Raw genomic sequence first — 19,715 nt, 5'->3', positions numbered from 1 at the left:
TTCAATATTCACTACAAGGGCCATTAGGATCCTAAAATCCCCTGCATGTACACTAATGAGCTGTTACCATGTGGTCCCACTATTGATTAAAGGGTTGATGTAAACCGATTTAAATCCAAACCACAGGTAAGCTAATCTTATCAGACTGATTCAAGAAGATTCCAATCCTAATGTACACCCCATCGTTATGCAGTTTTAAGTACAGCCTATGCAAGTCAACAATAACTAGTGAAACACAGCACTTGGTGTCTGTCGATTAAATGTATTGGATTTCCATTCACATTGTGCCATTTTATTTTGCATAGCTCGGGAATCCTCTAGGGGCTTTTCCTCTTTTGCTGATGTGGGTCGATATAATCCAACAAGAGGAACACCAGATAGAGAGGTAATGAGTCAGTTAGATTACAAATCACAGCAGTGTTTGTCAGACTCTACTTCCAGTGTACACAGCAGTTTATAGAAATAATTGTATTTGAGAGATGTATGTACTGTTATGGAAAATCCCCAGGACCTTAGCCTGGCATAGATTTATGAAACCTTCCATGTGATGTTCATATACAGATTTTATACCTAGTGGTTCACAGTTCAAACAAAGTTTATTGCTTGTCAGCTATCTGATGGCATATGATTACTGCTTGAGGTTTTTACACATAAATCAGTCATCTTTATGATGATTTCTTTAGCCAACTTTAGCCAATTGTTGCTTTTTTATTTTTTAATTGTGCCTCTTAATGTAGTTACTTTCAATCTATTCTTTATTGTTGATCAGCTATATTAATTTGTAATGTAATAATACATGAAACTTACAGAAGTTACATTTACAAATGTTTACCCAGATATTACTGGGTTACTTATTATTAATGTTCTCTTATATATTTGTATATTAATTTTTTCAGAAGCAGCAAGCCAGAGCAATATATGACTTTAAGGCTCAAACATCAAAGTGAGTAGTTTTCAATTTGCATTTTTTGATATGGGCCAAATAGGCAAAGTCCAATGAAAACGCTAATACCATATAGTGCACTGGGCACCTGAGTGACGCATCCAGTAAAGGCGCTCCACGTGGAGTGCAGGATGCGCCCTATAGCCTGGAGATCACCAGTTCGAGACCAGGCTATTCCACTGCCGACCGTGGACGGGAAGTCCCAGTAGGTGGCGCACAATTGGCTGAACGCCGCCCAGGGGGAGGGGCTTAGGGTGTCCTCTGCTCACTGTGCACCAGTGACCCCTGTAGTCTGGCCGGATGCCTGTGGGTTTGCCTGTAAGCTATACGCTTTAGGTCTGAGGTGGCTGCATGGTGAACCTGCAGTGTAAAAAGAAGCAGTTGGTTGACAGCACACACTTCAGAGGAAAGCTTGTGGTCATCTTCACTGTTCCCGAGTCAGCATGGGGGTGGTAGCGATGATCTGAGCCTAAAAATAATTGGGTATTCTAAATTGAGAGAAAATACAAAAAATAACTGGCAACTCCTGCAATGCTACGATAGTTTTTATAGCTAAATTGTACTTAATTGTACTGAAAAGTGCGTATCCAGTCTTAAGAGACAACAATATATTCTGTGTATAAATAAAAAATAAAGACAGGAAGTTTTAAAAGAAAGAACAGTAAAAAGATTAAAAGTAGCCTTTGAAGGCTGCCAAGCAACCATTCTAATTAAAAAAGAAAGGTGTATTCTTCTGCTAGCTAAATCAATGACCACACAAAGCACTGCCTCTCTTACATGCACTCACCTTGTCTTTCCTTCTTGCTACTCAGAAATGGGGGGATTGCTGAAATGGTTGATAACCTCAGTTACCTATAGGAATAGATTTAACCTGGGAACAATGCCTTTCAGGGAACTGACATTCAAGAAAGGAGATACGGTCTATATCCTCAGGCAAATCGATCAAAACTGGTATGAGGGAGAACATCATGGCCGAGTGGGGATCTTCCCTATTTCATATGTTGAGGTGTGCTATTTATTTTCATTGTTTTTTTTTTTTTGAGGGGGGGGGTATGTACAGTAGTCCCTAAAACGACTCAGCATGTAACTCCCTTATCCTAATTTCTCTCTTTTAAGAAACTATCATCGACAGAAAAATCTCAGCCAGCAAGACCGCCCCCGCCAGCACAAATAAGAGAGATAGGAGAAGCTGTGGCCAAATACACCTTCACAGCAGACACTAATGTGGAGTTGTCACTGAGAAAGGTAGCATGCTTGTTTAATGTGCTAGATTTCAATACATTTTCCGGGTAGTTCGAAGATATGTGTACTATACAGATTTTAAGTAAGATACTGATCTCTGTCACAAAATGATGCCTCCTTTTGTGCTTTCACATAAAAATATGCAATGTTTAACTAATTGATGACATCGTGTCCTCTGTTTACCTCATACAAAATTGGGTCAATTTGAATTCCCTTTTTAGTTGAAGGAGAGCGTTCTTGGAAAATAATATCTAATGTGAATCAATACATTTTAACCCAATAAAGGTCAATTCACATTCATTCACATTATTGCATTAATGGGATACATTATATAATTAACATTTTCCTACTACTTAATCCATTATCTGTTTCACATGCTATTTCGTGTGCCTATATATGATTCTCTGTTCTGCTTGGATCATTGCTTGCAATGCTTATGAAATGTTGATTGTGAGAGGAAGGGAAGCATATTGATGTTGCACGGGCTTCAGCAGTGGGCTTCAGTGCACAACACAGCACTAATATGATAATATACACACAAACCGCCTGGAGGGAAGTGAGGAATAGTTAGTAAGCATGTTAAGAAACAACAAAAGAGAACCATACAGAACATGTTAAATAAGATATTACATTTCCCAAAATTTGGTTAAAAATGTTGAGACTGACTAAAATAAACCCCTGGTTTGTGAAAAATGCAGTGAATGTTTTCTTGTGAGAGGGTTTGTGTTTTTAAATTCTGAAATGTGGCATTTCATTTTTAGGGAGAGAGAGTAGTACTTCTTCGACAAGTGGATCAGAATTGGTATGAAGGAAAGATACCTGGAACCGGTAAACAAGGCATATTTCCAGTGTCATATGTGGATTTCATCAAGAAGGGCTCAAATAGAAACCCAGGCGACTGTCCAGATCCATCAATACCTCAGAGCTATTCCAGTGATATGATACACACCTTAGCTGCTACAAAGGTAGGAATGACTTGTTGTTTTGTAATGCAGCCATATCTTTTCTCCAGGAAATCTCTCTTCAATGAGATGGGTTTATTCTTATTTTTTACTTTGTTGGAGTTTGTACATCTTTTTCTATTTGTGCTAATGAAGACCTACTCAGATGCACAATTTTGAAACAATTTGCAACAGTTGTTATGTACAGTAATATTGGGTCTGGTCTGATGTTTTAATCTGTGGTTGTGGTAGTTTAAAACACATTTCCTGTCTTTGTTTTCATCACTGCTGAACATAACAGTGTTGTATTTGCTGCTAAATTATATGTTCGAGGCACAGTCGTCCTGTCTTTTACAGCAAGTGAATTATGTGTCTGCTCATCCCTCAGTCAGTCAGGTCATCTCAGCATGGTAATCGAGCTGAAACTTAGAAATGACTTGGCTTTGTTAATACAGAACCCTTAGCTTCAACCAGGGTCAGGCACAGGCAGGTACAATGGGCCTCATCATTTTCATTGTTGTAGTTACCACCAATTCTAATGTAAGATATGGAGGACAGATGATGTTTCTAAGGGTGACTCAAGAGAGACAGTTGTGAATTGAAATATGCAATACATGTTTTTAAAACTGACCTTGTTTTTCTTTTTTAAATTGCTTTGATTACGCTGAAGAAATTAGCTGGCATGCTAGAACACCCATACCCACACTAGAAACAGAGGCGGTTTCATGGTTTTCAGAGAGATAAAGTATCATCATTTGTCTTCTGTGTAAGGGAAACTTTGTGAACTAATCAAAATGAAATGTTTGTGGTGTGAAGTATGTCAACTGTAACAATCCCACACTAAGGGGGCCTTTGTTCAGTTATTTATATGAATGTGGAAGTCCTTTTCATATTGGAGATTTGATTTAAATTAGTACTGGGTTTTAAGTAATGTAGCAGTAGCACTTTCATGATTATTCAAGTTTAGTTTTGTTGCAGGTCTCAATCTACAATTAGGTCAATTTAGATTTGCCAGAAATGTTACTTCTACCTATAAGTAGTTACGTTTGTGGGTTTGTTCTTTCGTAATTTCCTTTTAAAACTACTACTTTCTTTTCTTTATTTACTTTTCCTACATGTCCTGCTGTTTCTAAGTTATACCTTTTCTTTCCCAAGACTTCTTCCCACCCAAGGTTCAGTACTCCATCCCCTACTCTCAGACATCACTCCTCACCTTCCCTTATTCCACAAAAAAATCCTGATATCCAAGCTATCACCAGTGAGTGGCTCTCCCTGACTGTTGGGATGTCTCCCTCCAGCACTCCTGCCCCCACTCCCCCTCCCTTCCCAAGCAGCCTCCTGTCTGGCTTGGAAGAGCTCAACTCTTTGGCGCCACTGGCTTCTACTTCACTAGGAACCTCTTCTCCAAGAACCATCACTTCTCAAGTTCAGAAAGGGCATTTCATTCCAATCACATCTTCCAAAGCCTTCTCCAGCTCACCTCAAACCATCCACTCACCAGAGCCGTATCCCGTCCCAAGATCATTATCACTGTTCCTCACCTCCTCGCCGCTACACGAACACACCCACAAGTGTGGCAGTGGCATGACCCTTGATGAAAACAAAACAAAGGACATTAGTGAGAAGCAGTCCAGAAATGCCATAGATGTTGAAAAAAAAGAGGTTAGTTTCTCTGACACCACGGAATTGTACAAGCACAGAGAAACTGGTCATTTAGTCATTTCAGAGTCTTCTGAGCCTCGCTCCTCAGACACGACTCTGCAGGTCAGGGAAGACCAGGAGGAGGAGCTTTGCAAAGAGCTGCTGTCTATCATCCAAGGAAACCAAAACAGGGAGTTGCAGAAGGACACAGGGTTTTACAGACGAGCAGCAGATGTACTGGAGGAGCTTCCCAAACTCTATATAGAGGAAGAACCTTGTGAAACCAAAAAGACATCCACTTCATCTAAAAGCATAGCGCGTGTGACTAGTGAAGACTCCAAATCAAGACATAGTCAGAAAGAGGTACAGCCGAAAAACAAAAAAAGGGTCTTTGTTATGTGAATACCATATTTTAACTTAAAAATATAGCTTTTTGTATAAACAAACAAGTGAATACTGTGAATAATCCAGCCTTACTACAGGATGCTCTTATAGATAACACGATTCCCTTTGCTTGTTGTAATATTTTAATTAATAATGTAAAAGAAATATTATCTTTTTATATTGTTTTATCTAACACATCTACTTGTGCTTCAGTACATACAGTACCTGAATCCTTATTTTTCTTCTACAAATGATGTATTCCTGATATTTAATGATTTTATTTGTTCGTTTATTTTTAATGTCTGCATTAACTGTTTCACTAGGCCTCTGCCTCTCCAGGCGTGTCTCCACCGCTTTCTTCCTCTCCCTCAAACCTCCCGTTCGTTTCTTCATTATCGGTACACTCTTCAAAGTCCTCACCCTCTGCATCTCCCCAGCCTGCTGTCACGCATTCCCCCCCTCTCTCCTCAAAACTCTCTCCCCGACTGGAGTCTAGGTCTCCGAAATTGAAGGTAAAGAAAAGGAACTGCTGAGGCTTTGAAGAGTTTTAATGTGCTTTTTTCATTCGTTGGACCCCCAAGTGTCTTATAATTTGAGCATGGCAGCAAAATAAAATCAGTACAAAAATGATAATACATAAATATTTTGATAGGTTCAGTCAAGAGTAAGCCTTCAGCAAATTGTTTAATGTAGCTAAATGTTTGATAAATGACTGGCTCACACTTGCCCATAAGGGAAAAAAAAATGGATAACCTCATCCTGAAAAGAAAATTAATGAAGAGACTGACCGATTCACAGTTTGTGTTACTAGGGTTTGGCAGCCAATTAAGCTTGAAATTAGAGCTGTTCCGATGATGGTTTTGCTACTTCTTAGACATATAATTCTGTGACGTTCTATTAGCAGTGTTCAATTTATTTATTTATTTGTCTTGGATTGGATTTAAAAATGAAGTAGTGCCATCTGCTGTCCAGTAATAAGTAGTGCCTTATTTACTAAATGTGCCAGGCTTTCCTGTAACTAAAAGGTAACACTTCAAAAAACAATATTTGATTATGATCCATGATTGATTGATGCATGAGAAAATGTTCCATATTACATCAAATATGCGATATATAACATACACAATTGGGCTTGTTGCATAGGGCCTGTAATGTGCTGCAAAGATGGATCACTCAAGTACCGTGCATGCCGGCCTTTAAACATGTACAATATGTTTGTTTTTAAACCCTTAGACGTAGTGCAATATTTAAGTACATTTTATCCAAGATTGTGTTACAAAACTTCTTAATTAGGGACATGCACACATTTCTAACATGAGAAAGTTCTGTATTTCTGTTTGGGTGTTTTCTATGATAAAGGCTTACTTAGTCTTTTGGTTCTTTCAGCCTGCTTTAAAATGTGATGTTGTAGTTGTTGGTAAACCTCCTCGTAGCCCAGTGATGTCCAGGAGATCCTGCGGCTCACCAGTTAGAGGTCAAAGCTTTTCACCGTCTCACAGGGTAGGGTGGTGTGTGCACCCTGTGTGTGACTGCAGCAGCTGTGGTTGTCGCTAAATGCGTCTGTTTTATAAACTTTAAAGTTCATGTATCCCTTTCTGCAGCTTTGGTTTTAATCTAATGTATGCTTAAGACTAAACTGCCAATAAATTAACATATGAAAACAATTGTTAATATACATAACATTAATTGAAGATCATTCATTCAGGGATACCTTTAGCTTTAATGGCCTGTCTTTCTGTGTGCTTTGAAGTCCAGCACTGTGATTTACAATAAAAAAACAAAACAAGAACATATTTTTGATATTATGCACGTTACTGAACTGTTTTATTTGTGGGTGTGGTGGTCCCTGTTGTACATGTGAAAATGTGTCTTTTTGTTTGAAAAAATCTGCATGAGCTTCTAAGTGATACTGACAACAGCGCAAATATTGGGGCCTTTAAGAAACAGTTTATCAAAGCTTTTATATATATATATATATATATATATATATATATATAATATGTATTGTAGTTATGTATATATTTTAAGTTTTTTTTTTGTCGAATTTAATTTAAACTGGACCAATCAGCTGGTTTTATTACCATCTGATTTAATTTGCACTGAATATATATATTCAGCGCAAATGCAATATACATTATATAAAAAACAACTGGGAATTTGATTTATTTTTTTTTTAATTTAGTCGTCATCAACAGTTTTTTATCCCGGTTTTCTCCCCAGTTTGGAATGCCCAATTATTATTTGTATCCCGGTTCACCTCTGCAACCCCCCAGCGACTCGGGAAACGGAGGCTGAAACACGCGTCCTCCGAAACGTGGGCCTGCCAATCCGTTATTTTTCGCACAGCGGATCTACAGCGAAGCCACCAGACCCATAGTGCCGTAGGACAACACAGATCTGAATGGCTCCACTGCAGACCCGCAGGCGCCCTATCAGCCACAGGGGTCGCTGGTGTGCGGTGAACCCTGGATTGTCCTGCCGACCTAAGCCCGCTCTACCCGGGCGGTGCTCGACCAATTGGGCGCCGCCCCCTAGCAACCCCCGGTCACGGTCGGCAATGACATGGATTCAAGCCTGCATCTGCAGGCTGTACGGCTCATCCTGCACTCCATGTGGAGTGCCTTTACTGGATGCATCACGCGGGTGCACCAAATAGGACAATACAAATTTAAACACAGCATGCTGATTTAATAATGCCGGATGTGTTGCTTTGTAAAAGAGAACAGTTGTGAAAGAAATGCATGTTCAGTACATATTTTGACGCAGAGGGATTGGCTTGCATACTGTAGAAAAAAAATACAATTTTATGTGTACTGGTTTTTCTTCATAGAATTGTTGAATAATGTTTTCTGTGTGTACGCAGCTTAAAAAAGGTGTGCCTGCAAGGTCAAGACAAGCAGAATTTTCCCCAAAATTTCTTCCACAACAGGGGAGTACCCACTTAGCCCACATTTGGCCTTGAAATTCCTGTGTTTTTATAAACCTGCAGTGTGGTTGCTGTAGCTTTTCTTGGAATGCTGCAAAATTATTTATAAATAGGGCTTGAATTTTTTTTTATTTACTTATTTATTCTCCAGGGGTGTTTTTCTGGTTGTATCATTACTTTGCAAAATTGGTTACTATTGGGGATAAAACAAATAAACAGCACTCAGATATACTACATTTCAGTTTCTAACACACATTATACATAATTATAATTTAAAAAGGTTAACTTACTGTGTGGGAGTGCAGATGTCTGCCTAGTAGGATTGAGGAAACAAACATTGCAAACTACTGTAAACAGATCCCACACAGGTTGTGTAACTTTTCTCAGAAATTACAACTTTGCAGTTTCTTCAACCAAATACTAATTTTCCTTTACATACTGGCTAACTGATTTGGTTTTATGCCTCATTGTAGTTTCACATTGTTATCAACTGCACACGATGACTGGACCGTTGCAAAGCCAGCCTTTCTATAATGTCTGCCTTCTGCAAACAATGTTGAATGCAGAAACCCCTAGAGCATGATTACACAAGTAGTGTTTTTCTTAATTGTAAATGTCTGTGTTTTATCAGCACAAATTTTTTTTTTTTTTTTTTTTACTAAACATGTCATGGGGGGGTTTTACTGTAAGTTATTATCAGTTCAAATGGAAAATTACAAGCCCTATTTATAATGTACTGTTTGTGGGGACACTCTTAACAGTTTTTTTTATATGTATTTAGATTTTATATTTGATATTTCAGCCACAACTGCCAGTCTTAGTTCAAGACAACTTGCAAAGTGGGGGAGAACCGTAAGTATTTTATTTTTATTTTTTAATTTCAACTCTTAATTGTTGCCTATATTTAAAAAAATGAATCGTGTTATACTAGAACCGCCTGAAAAAGAAAATCACAATAATGTTTGGTTGTTGAAATGGCAGATTGGTAATCTATTCAAAAAAAGTTGTGCAAACATTCTTCTCTCAGTCTTACTCTCTTATACTATGGCTCCTAAATGCAGAATTGTTGTACAATATTATTAACCTTTAAAATTGCATGACTTTTTCTAGTTAGTTACTTCTTTTAGACTCCAACATTCTACTTTTTATAATTTGCCCTGCACATTTTCAATCCACCATACAAATTTGTCTCCAAAAATGGTAATACTGGATTCTGCCGAATCAACACAGAGGGGGCGTAAATTAATGGTGAAAATTTTACTTTCAGCTAAAAGTTGGGGGGGCGAAATCATTCAAACTGGGGCACTGACTCGGCAGAATCCGGGTATTTTGTATGTTTTCCAACATTTAAAATTATTTTAAAAATAAAGAAGCACATACAGTACTGCCGGAGGGATTATTGCATTGCGCCTCTGTTTTTCTAGGTTTCAGGCGTTATACAATTATACTCCTAGGAATGAAGATGAGTTAGAACTCAACGAAGGGGATGTTATTGATGTCATGGAAAAGTGTGACGATGGGTGGTTTGTTGGTAAGTGTAACATCTATGGTTTGAATAAAAATGCTTTCTTTGTAACTGTCTCTCTGTCTCTCCCTTCTTGGGGGGCTGGTGGGCCTTGGAGGTCCCACCCTGTGACCCTGGGTCAAACAATGTAACCATTCCATACTGCAGGTTTATACCACACCTATTAATGATTCACCACATTCTTTGGATCTTTGGTTTTTTTACCTTAAAGTCATCCAAGATATAACACTGATGATATGACTAATAAGAAGTTTTCTTTGACATTAAACTGGTATTTGAAATAGCTGTTACAAGAAGTTTGATCTGGTCTCAAAATGTCTAATTCAATTAGGAAGCATTCAAACACACTTAAATAATGAAAGAAACACAAGCAATTGAAGTGCATTAATAAAAACAAACTAGCTAGAACATTTGTCAAAACAAATTACCCTTGCTGTGCATAATATAAAATAAATAAACTGCATTTGTAAATAGCATTTATTTAATGATAGAGCATGTGCAGCCATTGGAAGACAGATTAAGTCCCGTGCCAGTGTTTTTGTTTTTTCAATAAACATATTCTCTGTCCACTATTTATCTGTTGCTTGTGCAGAGCTTTTTCGTGTCATTTCTACCACACTTATATCAAATGTTCCTGTTCAAATAATAATGCTTATTTTCTTTTTCTAGGAACTTCTAGAAGAAACAAGTTGTTTGGTACCTTCCCCGGAAACTATGTCAAACGGTTATAACCCTACCGATTTGTATCAGTGGTACCATTTTTGTTCAGCACAACAACTGCATTGGATAAGAACAGTTATAGAGGAAACAAAACATCACAGAGATTTTATGTGTGTGTTTTTACACTAAAGATAACCTTTAGCTATAACTAGCCATCTTCACAGAAGACTATTACAGTAACGTTTTGGGTGATTATTGCTTTATATTCCACTTATAGCCAAGGAGAAATGCAGTACATTCAGCAACAACAACAAAAAAAAGGTGTATTGTTTCAGTCTGAGGAACAGAAAACTGGAAACTTTGAATTGTGCAGTTGATTATCTGTGCAAAGGACTTAATCTCGTTATTTATTAGCAACGATGTTCTCTGAGTTACGATGGATGCAGAGGATAACAAATATGATGAGTTTGATACAGTATGTTGCGTATGTGCAGAAAATCTACAATAAGGCACTTCATATAGACTTGCTGATTGATTTAAACTTTTTAAGTTATTTCCACTTGCCCTATTTGCCTTCGTGCTTGTTACAGGGTATACTATAAACTACCTTGTCAAATTAGAGTAGGTACATTTTATACCTTCGCATCACACAAAGAACAGGTTTCTAGTTTTTGCTTCAGATGTTATTGACAGAATGGAAACTGAAGCCGTAAGTAAGAAAAAAGTGTAACAGTATGCAGTGTTATACGTTATTAGTGCCGTGCATTATGATTACCGTCATTTTGAGGACTGTAAATGTAAACCCAAAGTTTAGCATATTTCGGAGTAGGACATATAGATTTCCACATGTATGTTTCATATAAAACAGCCCTTACATATACAGTATGTATGAAAGGGGACTTTCGTATGAGCTCATGTAATACATTAGACACCAGTCTTTGCATTATATATGTGGAACACAGATTGGCTTCAGACATGAGCGGATTAAAATGAAAGCCTCAGAATCTCAAGCTTTCTTTTTCATTAGGTCATTGGCAGATTGTATTATAATACTGCAATTTGTCTTTTGGTTGGAGCCAAAATTACAAGCGTCCCATTTCTCAGTTTTAAAACCAAAGGTTCAGTACGAAAGGACATGCTGATCCTTTATGAGAAAACGTTTGTGTTGTTCTTATGTGAAGAACACAACCCTGGATTACAATTGTTGGCCTCAGCAATGCAGTCATTTACATTAAAATAACTAATTTATTGTGTTCAATTTAGCACTTGCAGTAGGATCCTTTTTGTCCGGTACCTTTTATTTTCCAGCTTGAGGAATATATTAATTGCTTCATTAAATGAGAACACTCTGTATGTGTTTTTTTTTTTTTTTTTTTTTTTTTTTTGTTTTGTTTTGTTTTGTTTTGTTTTTTTTTTTTTTTTTTTTAACAGAGCCTTAACGATCAAAATCTAGACCTAGTATATTACTTTCATGCCTTTTTAAATGTTGTATGCAAACTTATTTAAAGTGTTGGAATGTTCACAAAACACATTTTGTAACATTTGTCAGTATATTTTAAGACTTTATTTTTTTTGTCTTGCTCAAAAGGAGTGGAAAGAAAAGGTTAACATTAGCTGCAAACTATTTTGCAAAAGATGCCATTTAGCAATTGGTTAGGGTATTTAATTTGTCATTTGTGTGTGTGTATATATATATATATATATATATATATATATATATATATATATATATATATATATATATATGCACACACACACGAACACACATTCATGTTTATTTTTTTCTTTGCATCAAAGTATTTAACTATGTTCTCATGCATTTATAACATTATGTTACAGAAAGTATTGTGAGTCATGTGCTCTGTGCAATATTATGGTGGGCAACAAAGTGTATAAAGAAAGGCTGTTTAGCACCTTACAGTTCCATCATTTTAGTTTTTGCATCCTCCTTGCCTGAACTTCCCACATATTATGTAGTCTAGCATTTTGTACGTGTGTTTTTTTGTACCAAACTCTTCAGCTGTTAAGAATGCATTTCATGTATATTGATCACAATCACACATAGATGGTGCAAATCTGCAAAATAGTTTTATGCAAAATTTTATGAATACACTTTAGTATGACCAGCAAAAAAACTGTACATACATCTTTCTAAGTACAAATAATACGGCAACAATAAATATATACAGTACTCTTTTGCAGTATACCTTTATTAAAGCGACTTTCGTGGCGTAAAGCTTTGTATTTCAAAAGCTTTCAATTTTCAAGTAAAGTGCATGGAGCTTTGCTGTGAATTAACATGTCTTTTATGCCATTTATGATGAACCTGTAGTATTTTTGCCTGTTGAAATAAGATTTTTTTTTTTCTGTATCTGGTTTTAAAGAAGTTCTTTCTCAGACAGACTTCAAAGAAATGGATTTCATGCAGTTGAATTCTTACAACAAAAGGTGTTTTTCTTTTTTTTTTTGTGGAATTGAATACCTAATAAATTTTGCCTGAAATGCTATTTTTCCCATGTATTTATTTTTTTGTATTTTCTGTTTCTGCAATCATTCTTTAATAACATGTTTTAAATATGTTATAGGCATTATTAACAATAGTTTTAAAATGTTTTGCAATTGCTAAGACTTCTTCCAACATCACTGTGCTGTCACATTAGTAATATCAGATGGCCTTGTGAGAATGTAACATCTACAGTAGTCCCTAGTGCCTCACCTATTACACAAACTCCTATGTGGGTGAGTCATGCGATCAGAATTTGCTGATCTTAACTGTGGACTGCTGTGGCTAGGGCAGGAAAATCAGTTAAGGCTGGTTTATTGTGCCACAGCAACCCCTATTGGTCAGGTGGCAGATGAGGCGTGACAGTCAGGATGATTATCTTCCAAGGTTCAATTGGTAAGGAGAGGCAATTGAACAGAAAACCAGCATGGAGGTCTCCCATTGACGCCAGTGAGGTGACAGTCAAATTAGGCATTTCAAAATGTGGAGAAAAATGGGGGTAAATACCACACTCTAAAATGCAATGGTTTATCAAATGAAACATCTTTAAGTGTGTTTTTATCAAAGCAACAAACAGTGTACTTTATCCATACTTTACATATTTGTAAATAACAGGAAAATATTAATTGATTTTAGCTGAATGGCTGATAGTGTTGGATCTCATCCTCTTCAACAGCAATCCATGCATGTGGGTCTATTTTAGTGGTTCTATTTTCATCTTAATGACATGAGGTGACATTAATAGAATCGTGTTCTGTTTTCTCAGCTAGACTCAAGTGTTCTGGATTGCAGATACTAATGCTGAAACACTGATTAACCTTTATTTTGATATTCCAGTAAGGTTTTTTTGACAAATGTAAAATCAAATGTAATGTTATTTTTTGTTAGATGTTAGCTGGTGAAAATTGTTGCACAGACGCAGTGGTACAAGCAATTCATAGCGCTGATGGCCTGGTGACTTTGCATTGTAACCTGTTCAGATGTTTGGCAGAATAGGTTTGCATTAGATCTACAATTTAGGCTAAAAAGTTTTTTTTTTTTTTTATTTTTAAAGTTGTGAAGATTTCGAACAAAGCCTAATGTTTTGTGTAACTTTGGTTCACACATAAAAGTGGTTCTGTCATCCAAAGTACAAGAAAGAAGATGTACAATAATGCCTCTTTTTCACTGTCTGGCTCTACAGGTTTCAGCTGCCCACATCTGGCCGGCGATGCCAAAAGAGCATTTCAGTGCTTTTTTCCAAATCCGGCCATCCTCAGAAAATCTTGCCGTGCATGAAAGGTCTGGAGGGATTGTGGGATCGTATTGTGTTTTGTTTTAAAGAATCCAGCAGTAACAAATACATTTAACCATAAGCTTATTACAAATACCAAGGGATCTGGTTTAGAAATAGTTGAATAAAAAAAACAATGCAACTTCAGACTTTTGTCTTATGTGTCGAAGTTTTTAACAAAGTTTCTTTTCAAGTACGAAATGTAACCATTACTGAATGGGTATTTACCTCTTAAAGACCCAAAACCTGAATAAGATATATGTCAAAGCTGCTCAGCCGAGCCGGTGACACAATCATGGCCACCCCCGAGCATAAAGGACTGTGTGCACAGATCTCAGCGGAAACTTTCATGACATGAGAGTCTATGCATATAAGTACATATTACTTTTTGTGCTGTAGATTTTCCAATCTATTGTGTTTTCACACAAACTATATGTGATATTAAAAATAAACGCTGTATTAGTTTTATTGATTATGCGTATTTGTGCGCCACAGTCTGTTGTTTGCTACATCACACCGCAGCCTTGTGCCCCGCGTGAAGCCAGTGGCTTGAGTCGCTCCTTCCCAGGGATCAAGCAACCTAACCCATTTGACTTTGCGCTCTCCCCCCAGGCTGCAATAGCTCCGGCTGGAGTTATTTTATTCTTGTTTTTGCTCTGGCCAAAATTACGAGACAGTTTATATAATTAAAGTTACTGTTTTTACTGTATTTTGTTGAGAAAAGTATTTTTCTTTTCTTATTCAGACAGAGCGTTTGCCGCACGGCTGGGCAACTTTAATAATATTCTGGTAGCCTACCAGTCATATTTGCTGAGGTCTCTCTCTAACAGCAACAGGTCCTCACTATAACAAATGGATAAGCTCTGCCTGGTTAATAAGAATCTGCTCCATCTATCAGAACTGAACAGGTAGGCTGTAGGTAGAAACCTGCCTGCAATGGTAGCCGCATGCAGGCAGCTCTTGCTTGCCCAGGCATTTGTGATGGGGACAACGCACCGCTGTTGGGTGCCCCTATTACACCAGGGCATACCTTTGGTTCCGCTGTGGACGAGATGCTGCAATGCTCTCACCATGCACAGGAATCCATGAAGGCGCTGGTGCGCTTGCCTCTAAAGTGACCACCACCAGTGCGCAAACCAGCAGCAAACTGGCACCCTAGGCCCCAGCAACCTCAAAGACCAACACAGCCATCTGCGCGTGCTGCCAGAGGTGGTGTCAGAACCAGCCCACAATTGCTCACCGCTGAGGCTACAATAGGTTCTGATGCCCAACACAGAGACAAAAGCCTTAGGGCAAACCATAAGCCGTGCAGCAGCCCTAGGGAGCCATCTGGAGTATTGATGTGCACCACGGACACCTGGGTGCTTACTACCATTCACTACAGTTCATTTGTGGTCCCCCTCCCTTTCGGGGCTTAAATGTAACATCAGTAACGGACCCACAGGATGTAGTGGTGGTGTCTTAGTAGGTAGCAGCTCCACTGTAAAAATGGGCTATTCCCATGATAGACCCTCTCCAGTTGGAGGGAGGGTTTTACTTCAGGTCTTCCCAGTGTCCAATCGGGATGGTGACCAATCCTCGACGTCAGACAAGTCAACCTGTATCTGAGCCGAAGTAGGTTCAAAATGTTGACGATGTAACAGCTGTTGCAGTCAATCAGGCCAGGTGACTGGTTCACCATGGTGGATCTCAAAGACACCTTTTTCCACATCCCCATAAAACCAGTGCACAGGAAGTACCTGCGGTTCGCCTTTCGCCTTTCAGGGAACAATGTATGAGTTCCGGGTCTTGCCATTTCACCTCTCTCTAGCAGCGGTGTGGGCTACTCCCCATTCCTTTACTAGGTTCTATAGACTTAATGTCGTTTATCCTCAAAACCCTGGTTTTGGAACTAGAGTGTTAAGGACAGCTTCTCAGTCAACCCTTACAACACAGGCATAGAGGTGAGTTTCTCTCTCAGTGATTTAGCCCAAGCTACTTGCTATTGGGATTCCGATTGGTAACGCACAAGGCAGCCTTGGCTTAGTCTAGTAGCATTATGGTCATGCAGAAATCTTGCCCTTGCAATGGCTTGGGTATACTGACCCATTTGGTAATGGTTACTTTTCATACTTGAAAGGGAACGTTAGGTTATTATCATAACCCTGGTTCCCTAAAATAGGTCGCTGCATCCATAATTGCAGCAGGCTTGAAGGAAAAATTACTCTGCGATCAATGTGTGCAGTCCTTCATACACTCGGGGGTGGGCATGACTGTGTCACAGGCTCGGCTGAGCAGCATTCGTATATCTTATTCAGGTTTCAGATCTTTAAGAGGTAAATATCCATTCGGTAATGGTTACATTTCTATAATGTTCTCTACGTTCAGTGAATACAATAAAGCTTAAAGAAAAACAATAAAGAAAATGCCATATGTATTGTGACAGGCTGGCTTTGTGGTGACGTCAGGCCAGGTGCAGGCAGAAACACACAGAGAATGTACTGAAGGTTCAAAGGTGCTGCGGCGCCGTTTATTTTAAAGACAAAAATTATTGAGAAAGTTTTAACAAAAACACTTTGCTCACAGGGCGGAAATAAAAGTTTAAATAAAACAAATCACGAACACAAAACACAGGTCAGGCTGATTGCTTTAACTGATCCTATATATATTTTAAACTCTTTCTTTTTTTATTTTCTTACTTCTCTCTTTCCTCCTCTCAACACCCACCCAGAGTGCAGAGAGCTGCAGGTTTTCATGCAGGTGACCATCTCCCAGTTAGCAACAAATGAATCACTTAATTTGGGAGATGGCCACCTTCTACACAAGGTTTTTAATTGTGGATGGGGCTTCCCATACACGTTGCCAAATAAAAGACACACAGCTCTTCACTGTCACATTTAAACAATAAATCATAACAATAAACACATGGCTTTTTATCATAATATTTTTTTAGAATTAGGATAGGATTTTCAAACTACAAGGACAAAACGTGACTGAAAATCTACAAGAGAAGCAAAAAATCATGATAATGAATGAGTATTTAACCTTTTCATTGCCACTCACACCAATGAGTGTCCATTTAGTCATGGTGTTGTCTGACCATCACTCATTACCATCAATAACGTAAGTATATTTTCACAAAATAACTTGAAACCTGGTAGTAAATCAGAGAGACAGACAGACTGTCATAGTATCAGTGAGCGCCAGCTAACTCCAATTTACTGTTAAATGAAATATTCTAAAGTGGATATAAATAACTTCACAATATTGGTTTTCAAGTATGTGTGCTCTTCCAACACTTGATGGCACCAATGAGCTCTTGTCTTGTCTAATCTTTCCATTGGTGGGATTCTCATATACGTACACTATAAACAGCAGCATACATGTTCTTAAACTGGTGGGGTCATCTGGCTCCCATGCTTCGATAGCAACCGATGTTAAATAAATAAACCACAATAAGCACTCATAAAGGCTATATTTAAAGCCTCAGAAGTATTATGTCATTACAGTTGCAGTGGTATTAAAACAATGGCAGCCTTAAATGGAAAAAAGACGCATAATCTAATGTGATGCAGTGTAAGCCCATTTTTTTCATTTTTTTAGAACAGGAAATTATAAAAGGTACTGCATTCTTCAACACCTATACTGTACCATGGGCTCTGCTTACACTTAATGTTTTAAAATCAGTGGGAAAAGGTTTCATGAACTGCAAATTTAATTTAACTGTGTCTACGGGAGATCAGACAGTTTCTGCTGCCCATAGTAACAACACAATACAAGGCCTGTGTTTTAAGCAGTACTCCCACTCCCAAGACATCATTACTACTCCTAAGATAACTTGAGTTTTTAATAATATAACATTATGAAATACCAAATAAAACAGTGTTAAAAACTGACCTTGGAAGGCAAGACTTCTAGCTAGTACACTGCTCCCCTTTATAACACTGTAGATGGGAGCCATAAGTAAGAGACCGGGCAATTTGTGTTCCGCTTATATATAGAGCACTAGTGCTAGTGCAATTAGGGTTACCATATGACTCCATATTCACTGAGACAGTTTGGGACAGTTCAGGCTTTTTAACTTACCTCACAATGCAGGACTACACTTACCAGAATGCGTTGGGTTGTTAGTTAAAAAAAAGCTTGAACTGTCCCAAACTGTCCCATTGAACAAGGTGTCATATGAAAACCCTAAGTGTAATGATATTATTGCCATAACGCCTAATATCCTGTTATGTGGTATAAATGGCCTCATAAATAACAAGGGAGCACTGCAGTTATTTAGAAATGTAGCACCTCAAGAAATTCTGACTTTATTGATTTGCAATGATATGGACAAATTACTTCTGAGGAGGAGGGATACAGTTGATAATTCACTTAAATTGTCCTTAATCCTGATTAAATTCACCATTACCCATGTTTATAAATACAAATTAGCATGTTTCTAAAAATACAACAATATATAGACATACTAAAATATGATTTTATGTTCAATTAATGCCTATACAGAATAATAAGAAGAACAAGCTGGTTCAAGACAAGACTTTAGAGTTAGCCATACCGAAATGCCCCCTCACATCCCCCAGCTTAAATTTACATTCAGAGCTTGATGGAAAAAATGCAAGAAAAGTACAGAGTATCCAGTATTTAACTGACAATTTAAAATTTTGGACTTCAGCCAAACTTCAAGACTCATTGGGTTTTATCCAGATTAATACTTTCGGAATGTGCCTGCACAGTTTCAGTTGCATGAATGAGCCTTAATTTCAAACCAAATAAGGCAACAATTGTCCAAGTTTAGCAGTGGTGTTTACTCTCAGACCTAGGCCACTCTCACTTAGTCGCACTCCTGTAAGCCAATAACTTTAAGTATACCTGTTTTAAGGGGTAAAAGAGAGGTGGAGGCATTAGCATATTGTTATAAGATGCAGATAAGAGTGATGAAGTATCAGTCTAGTGGGGGAGCTTCAGACACAATTCAAAAAGGCTTAATAGTAGAAAGATTTTACAGTCTTGCTTTACAGTCAAATTATTTTTTAATGGCTTTCAGGATATGGGAAGTAAATAATGTGTACAGGATAATGAAAGTTAGTGTTGATGTGAGTCACCGGTACAGTAAGATCTACCCCAGATAGTTCTGTGATAATGTTAAGTGGAAGCCAAGTTTAGGCAGATCATTAATTGAGACTGATTGATACTTCCTCATGCACTTGAAACCCATGACATGCTGGTGCCTAAAGCTGTCATTGCTTAAATACTCCCAAATCCCGTTTGTTGGTGAACACATACCCTGCTGCTGATCTGGTCATGATGTTCCCCCACAGTGGGAATCTATCTTCGAAAGAGTGGGAAGCACCATCATGCCTCTGTACCCCTTCTGTCCGCTGTCTGAGAGCAAGAATATTGTAATTAACAAAAATGTGTATTAAGAAGATTTAACATCAGCCAACAGATGTTCCTACATTTTGTTGGAAGTTATAGAATTATACAGCCACTGAAATAAAGCCTAACTTGATCATCCTTAAAATGTTGGTTCCACTGTTGAATTATGATACATGATTTATAAACAGAATGAATTACCCACAAGGTAGAGTTATTGGTCTTAAGATATTCCTCACATGGGTAAATGTGGAAAGTCTTGGAGAGGAATGGCAAGAGCTGAAAATAGTTTAATTATTTTCAGTGCATGCACACATTT

At 37.9% G+C, this 19,715-nt stretch overlaps 1 protein-coding gene across 34 annotated transcripts in view; it reads left to right on the top strand.

Moving 5' to 3' along the window:
• The window catches only part of LOC121297735 (sorbin and SH3 domain-containing protein 2-like), a 100,863-nt gene extending 88,986 nt beyond the window's left edge, over positions 1-11,877 (top strand). For 8 of the 34 annotated variants that reach the window (XM_041224242.1, XM_041224225.1, XM_041224217.1 and 5 more), the window contains 11 exons: positions 306-385; positions 897-943; positions 1,835-1,949; positions 2,060-2,188; positions 2,947-3,150; positions 4,282-5,130; positions 5,475-5,663; positions 6,538-6,651; positions 8,880-8,929; positions 9,502-9,608; positions 10,272-11,652. In XM_041224242.1, coding sequence (XP_041080176.1) covers positions 306-385; positions 897-943; positions 1,835-1,949; positions 2,060-2,188; positions 2,947-3,150; positions 4,282-5,130; positions 5,475-5,663; positions 6,538-6,651; positions 8,880-8,929; positions 9,502-9,608; positions 10,272-10,333 — 1,946 coding nt within the window. In that variant the 3' untranslated portion in view covers positions 10,334-11,652. Of the gene's footprint in view, positions 1-305; positions 386-896; positions 944-1,834; positions 1,950-2,059; positions 2,189-2,946; positions 3,151-3,796; positions 3,893-4,281; positions 5,131-5,474; positions 5,664-6,537; positions 6,652-8,879; positions 8,930-9,501; positions 9,609-10,271 lie in introns of those variants that run through there. The other 26 variants (XM_041224374.1, XM_041224318.1, XM_041224310.1 and 23 more) reach the window with 17 other exon arrangements.
• The last annotated feature ends 7,838 nt before the right edge of the window (positions 11,878-19,715 follow it).

Source organism: Polyodon spathula, chromosome 2, assembly GCF_017654505.1.
Source record: "Polyodon spathula isolate WHYD16114869_AA chromosome 2, ASM1765450v1, whole genome shotgun sequence".
NCBI lineage: Eukaryota > Metazoa > Chordata > Actinopteri > Acipenseriformes > Polyodontidae > Polyodon > Polyodon spathula.
Note: the sequence above shows the minus strand (reverse complement) of the source record. Positions and strands in the feature narration are given on the sequence as shown.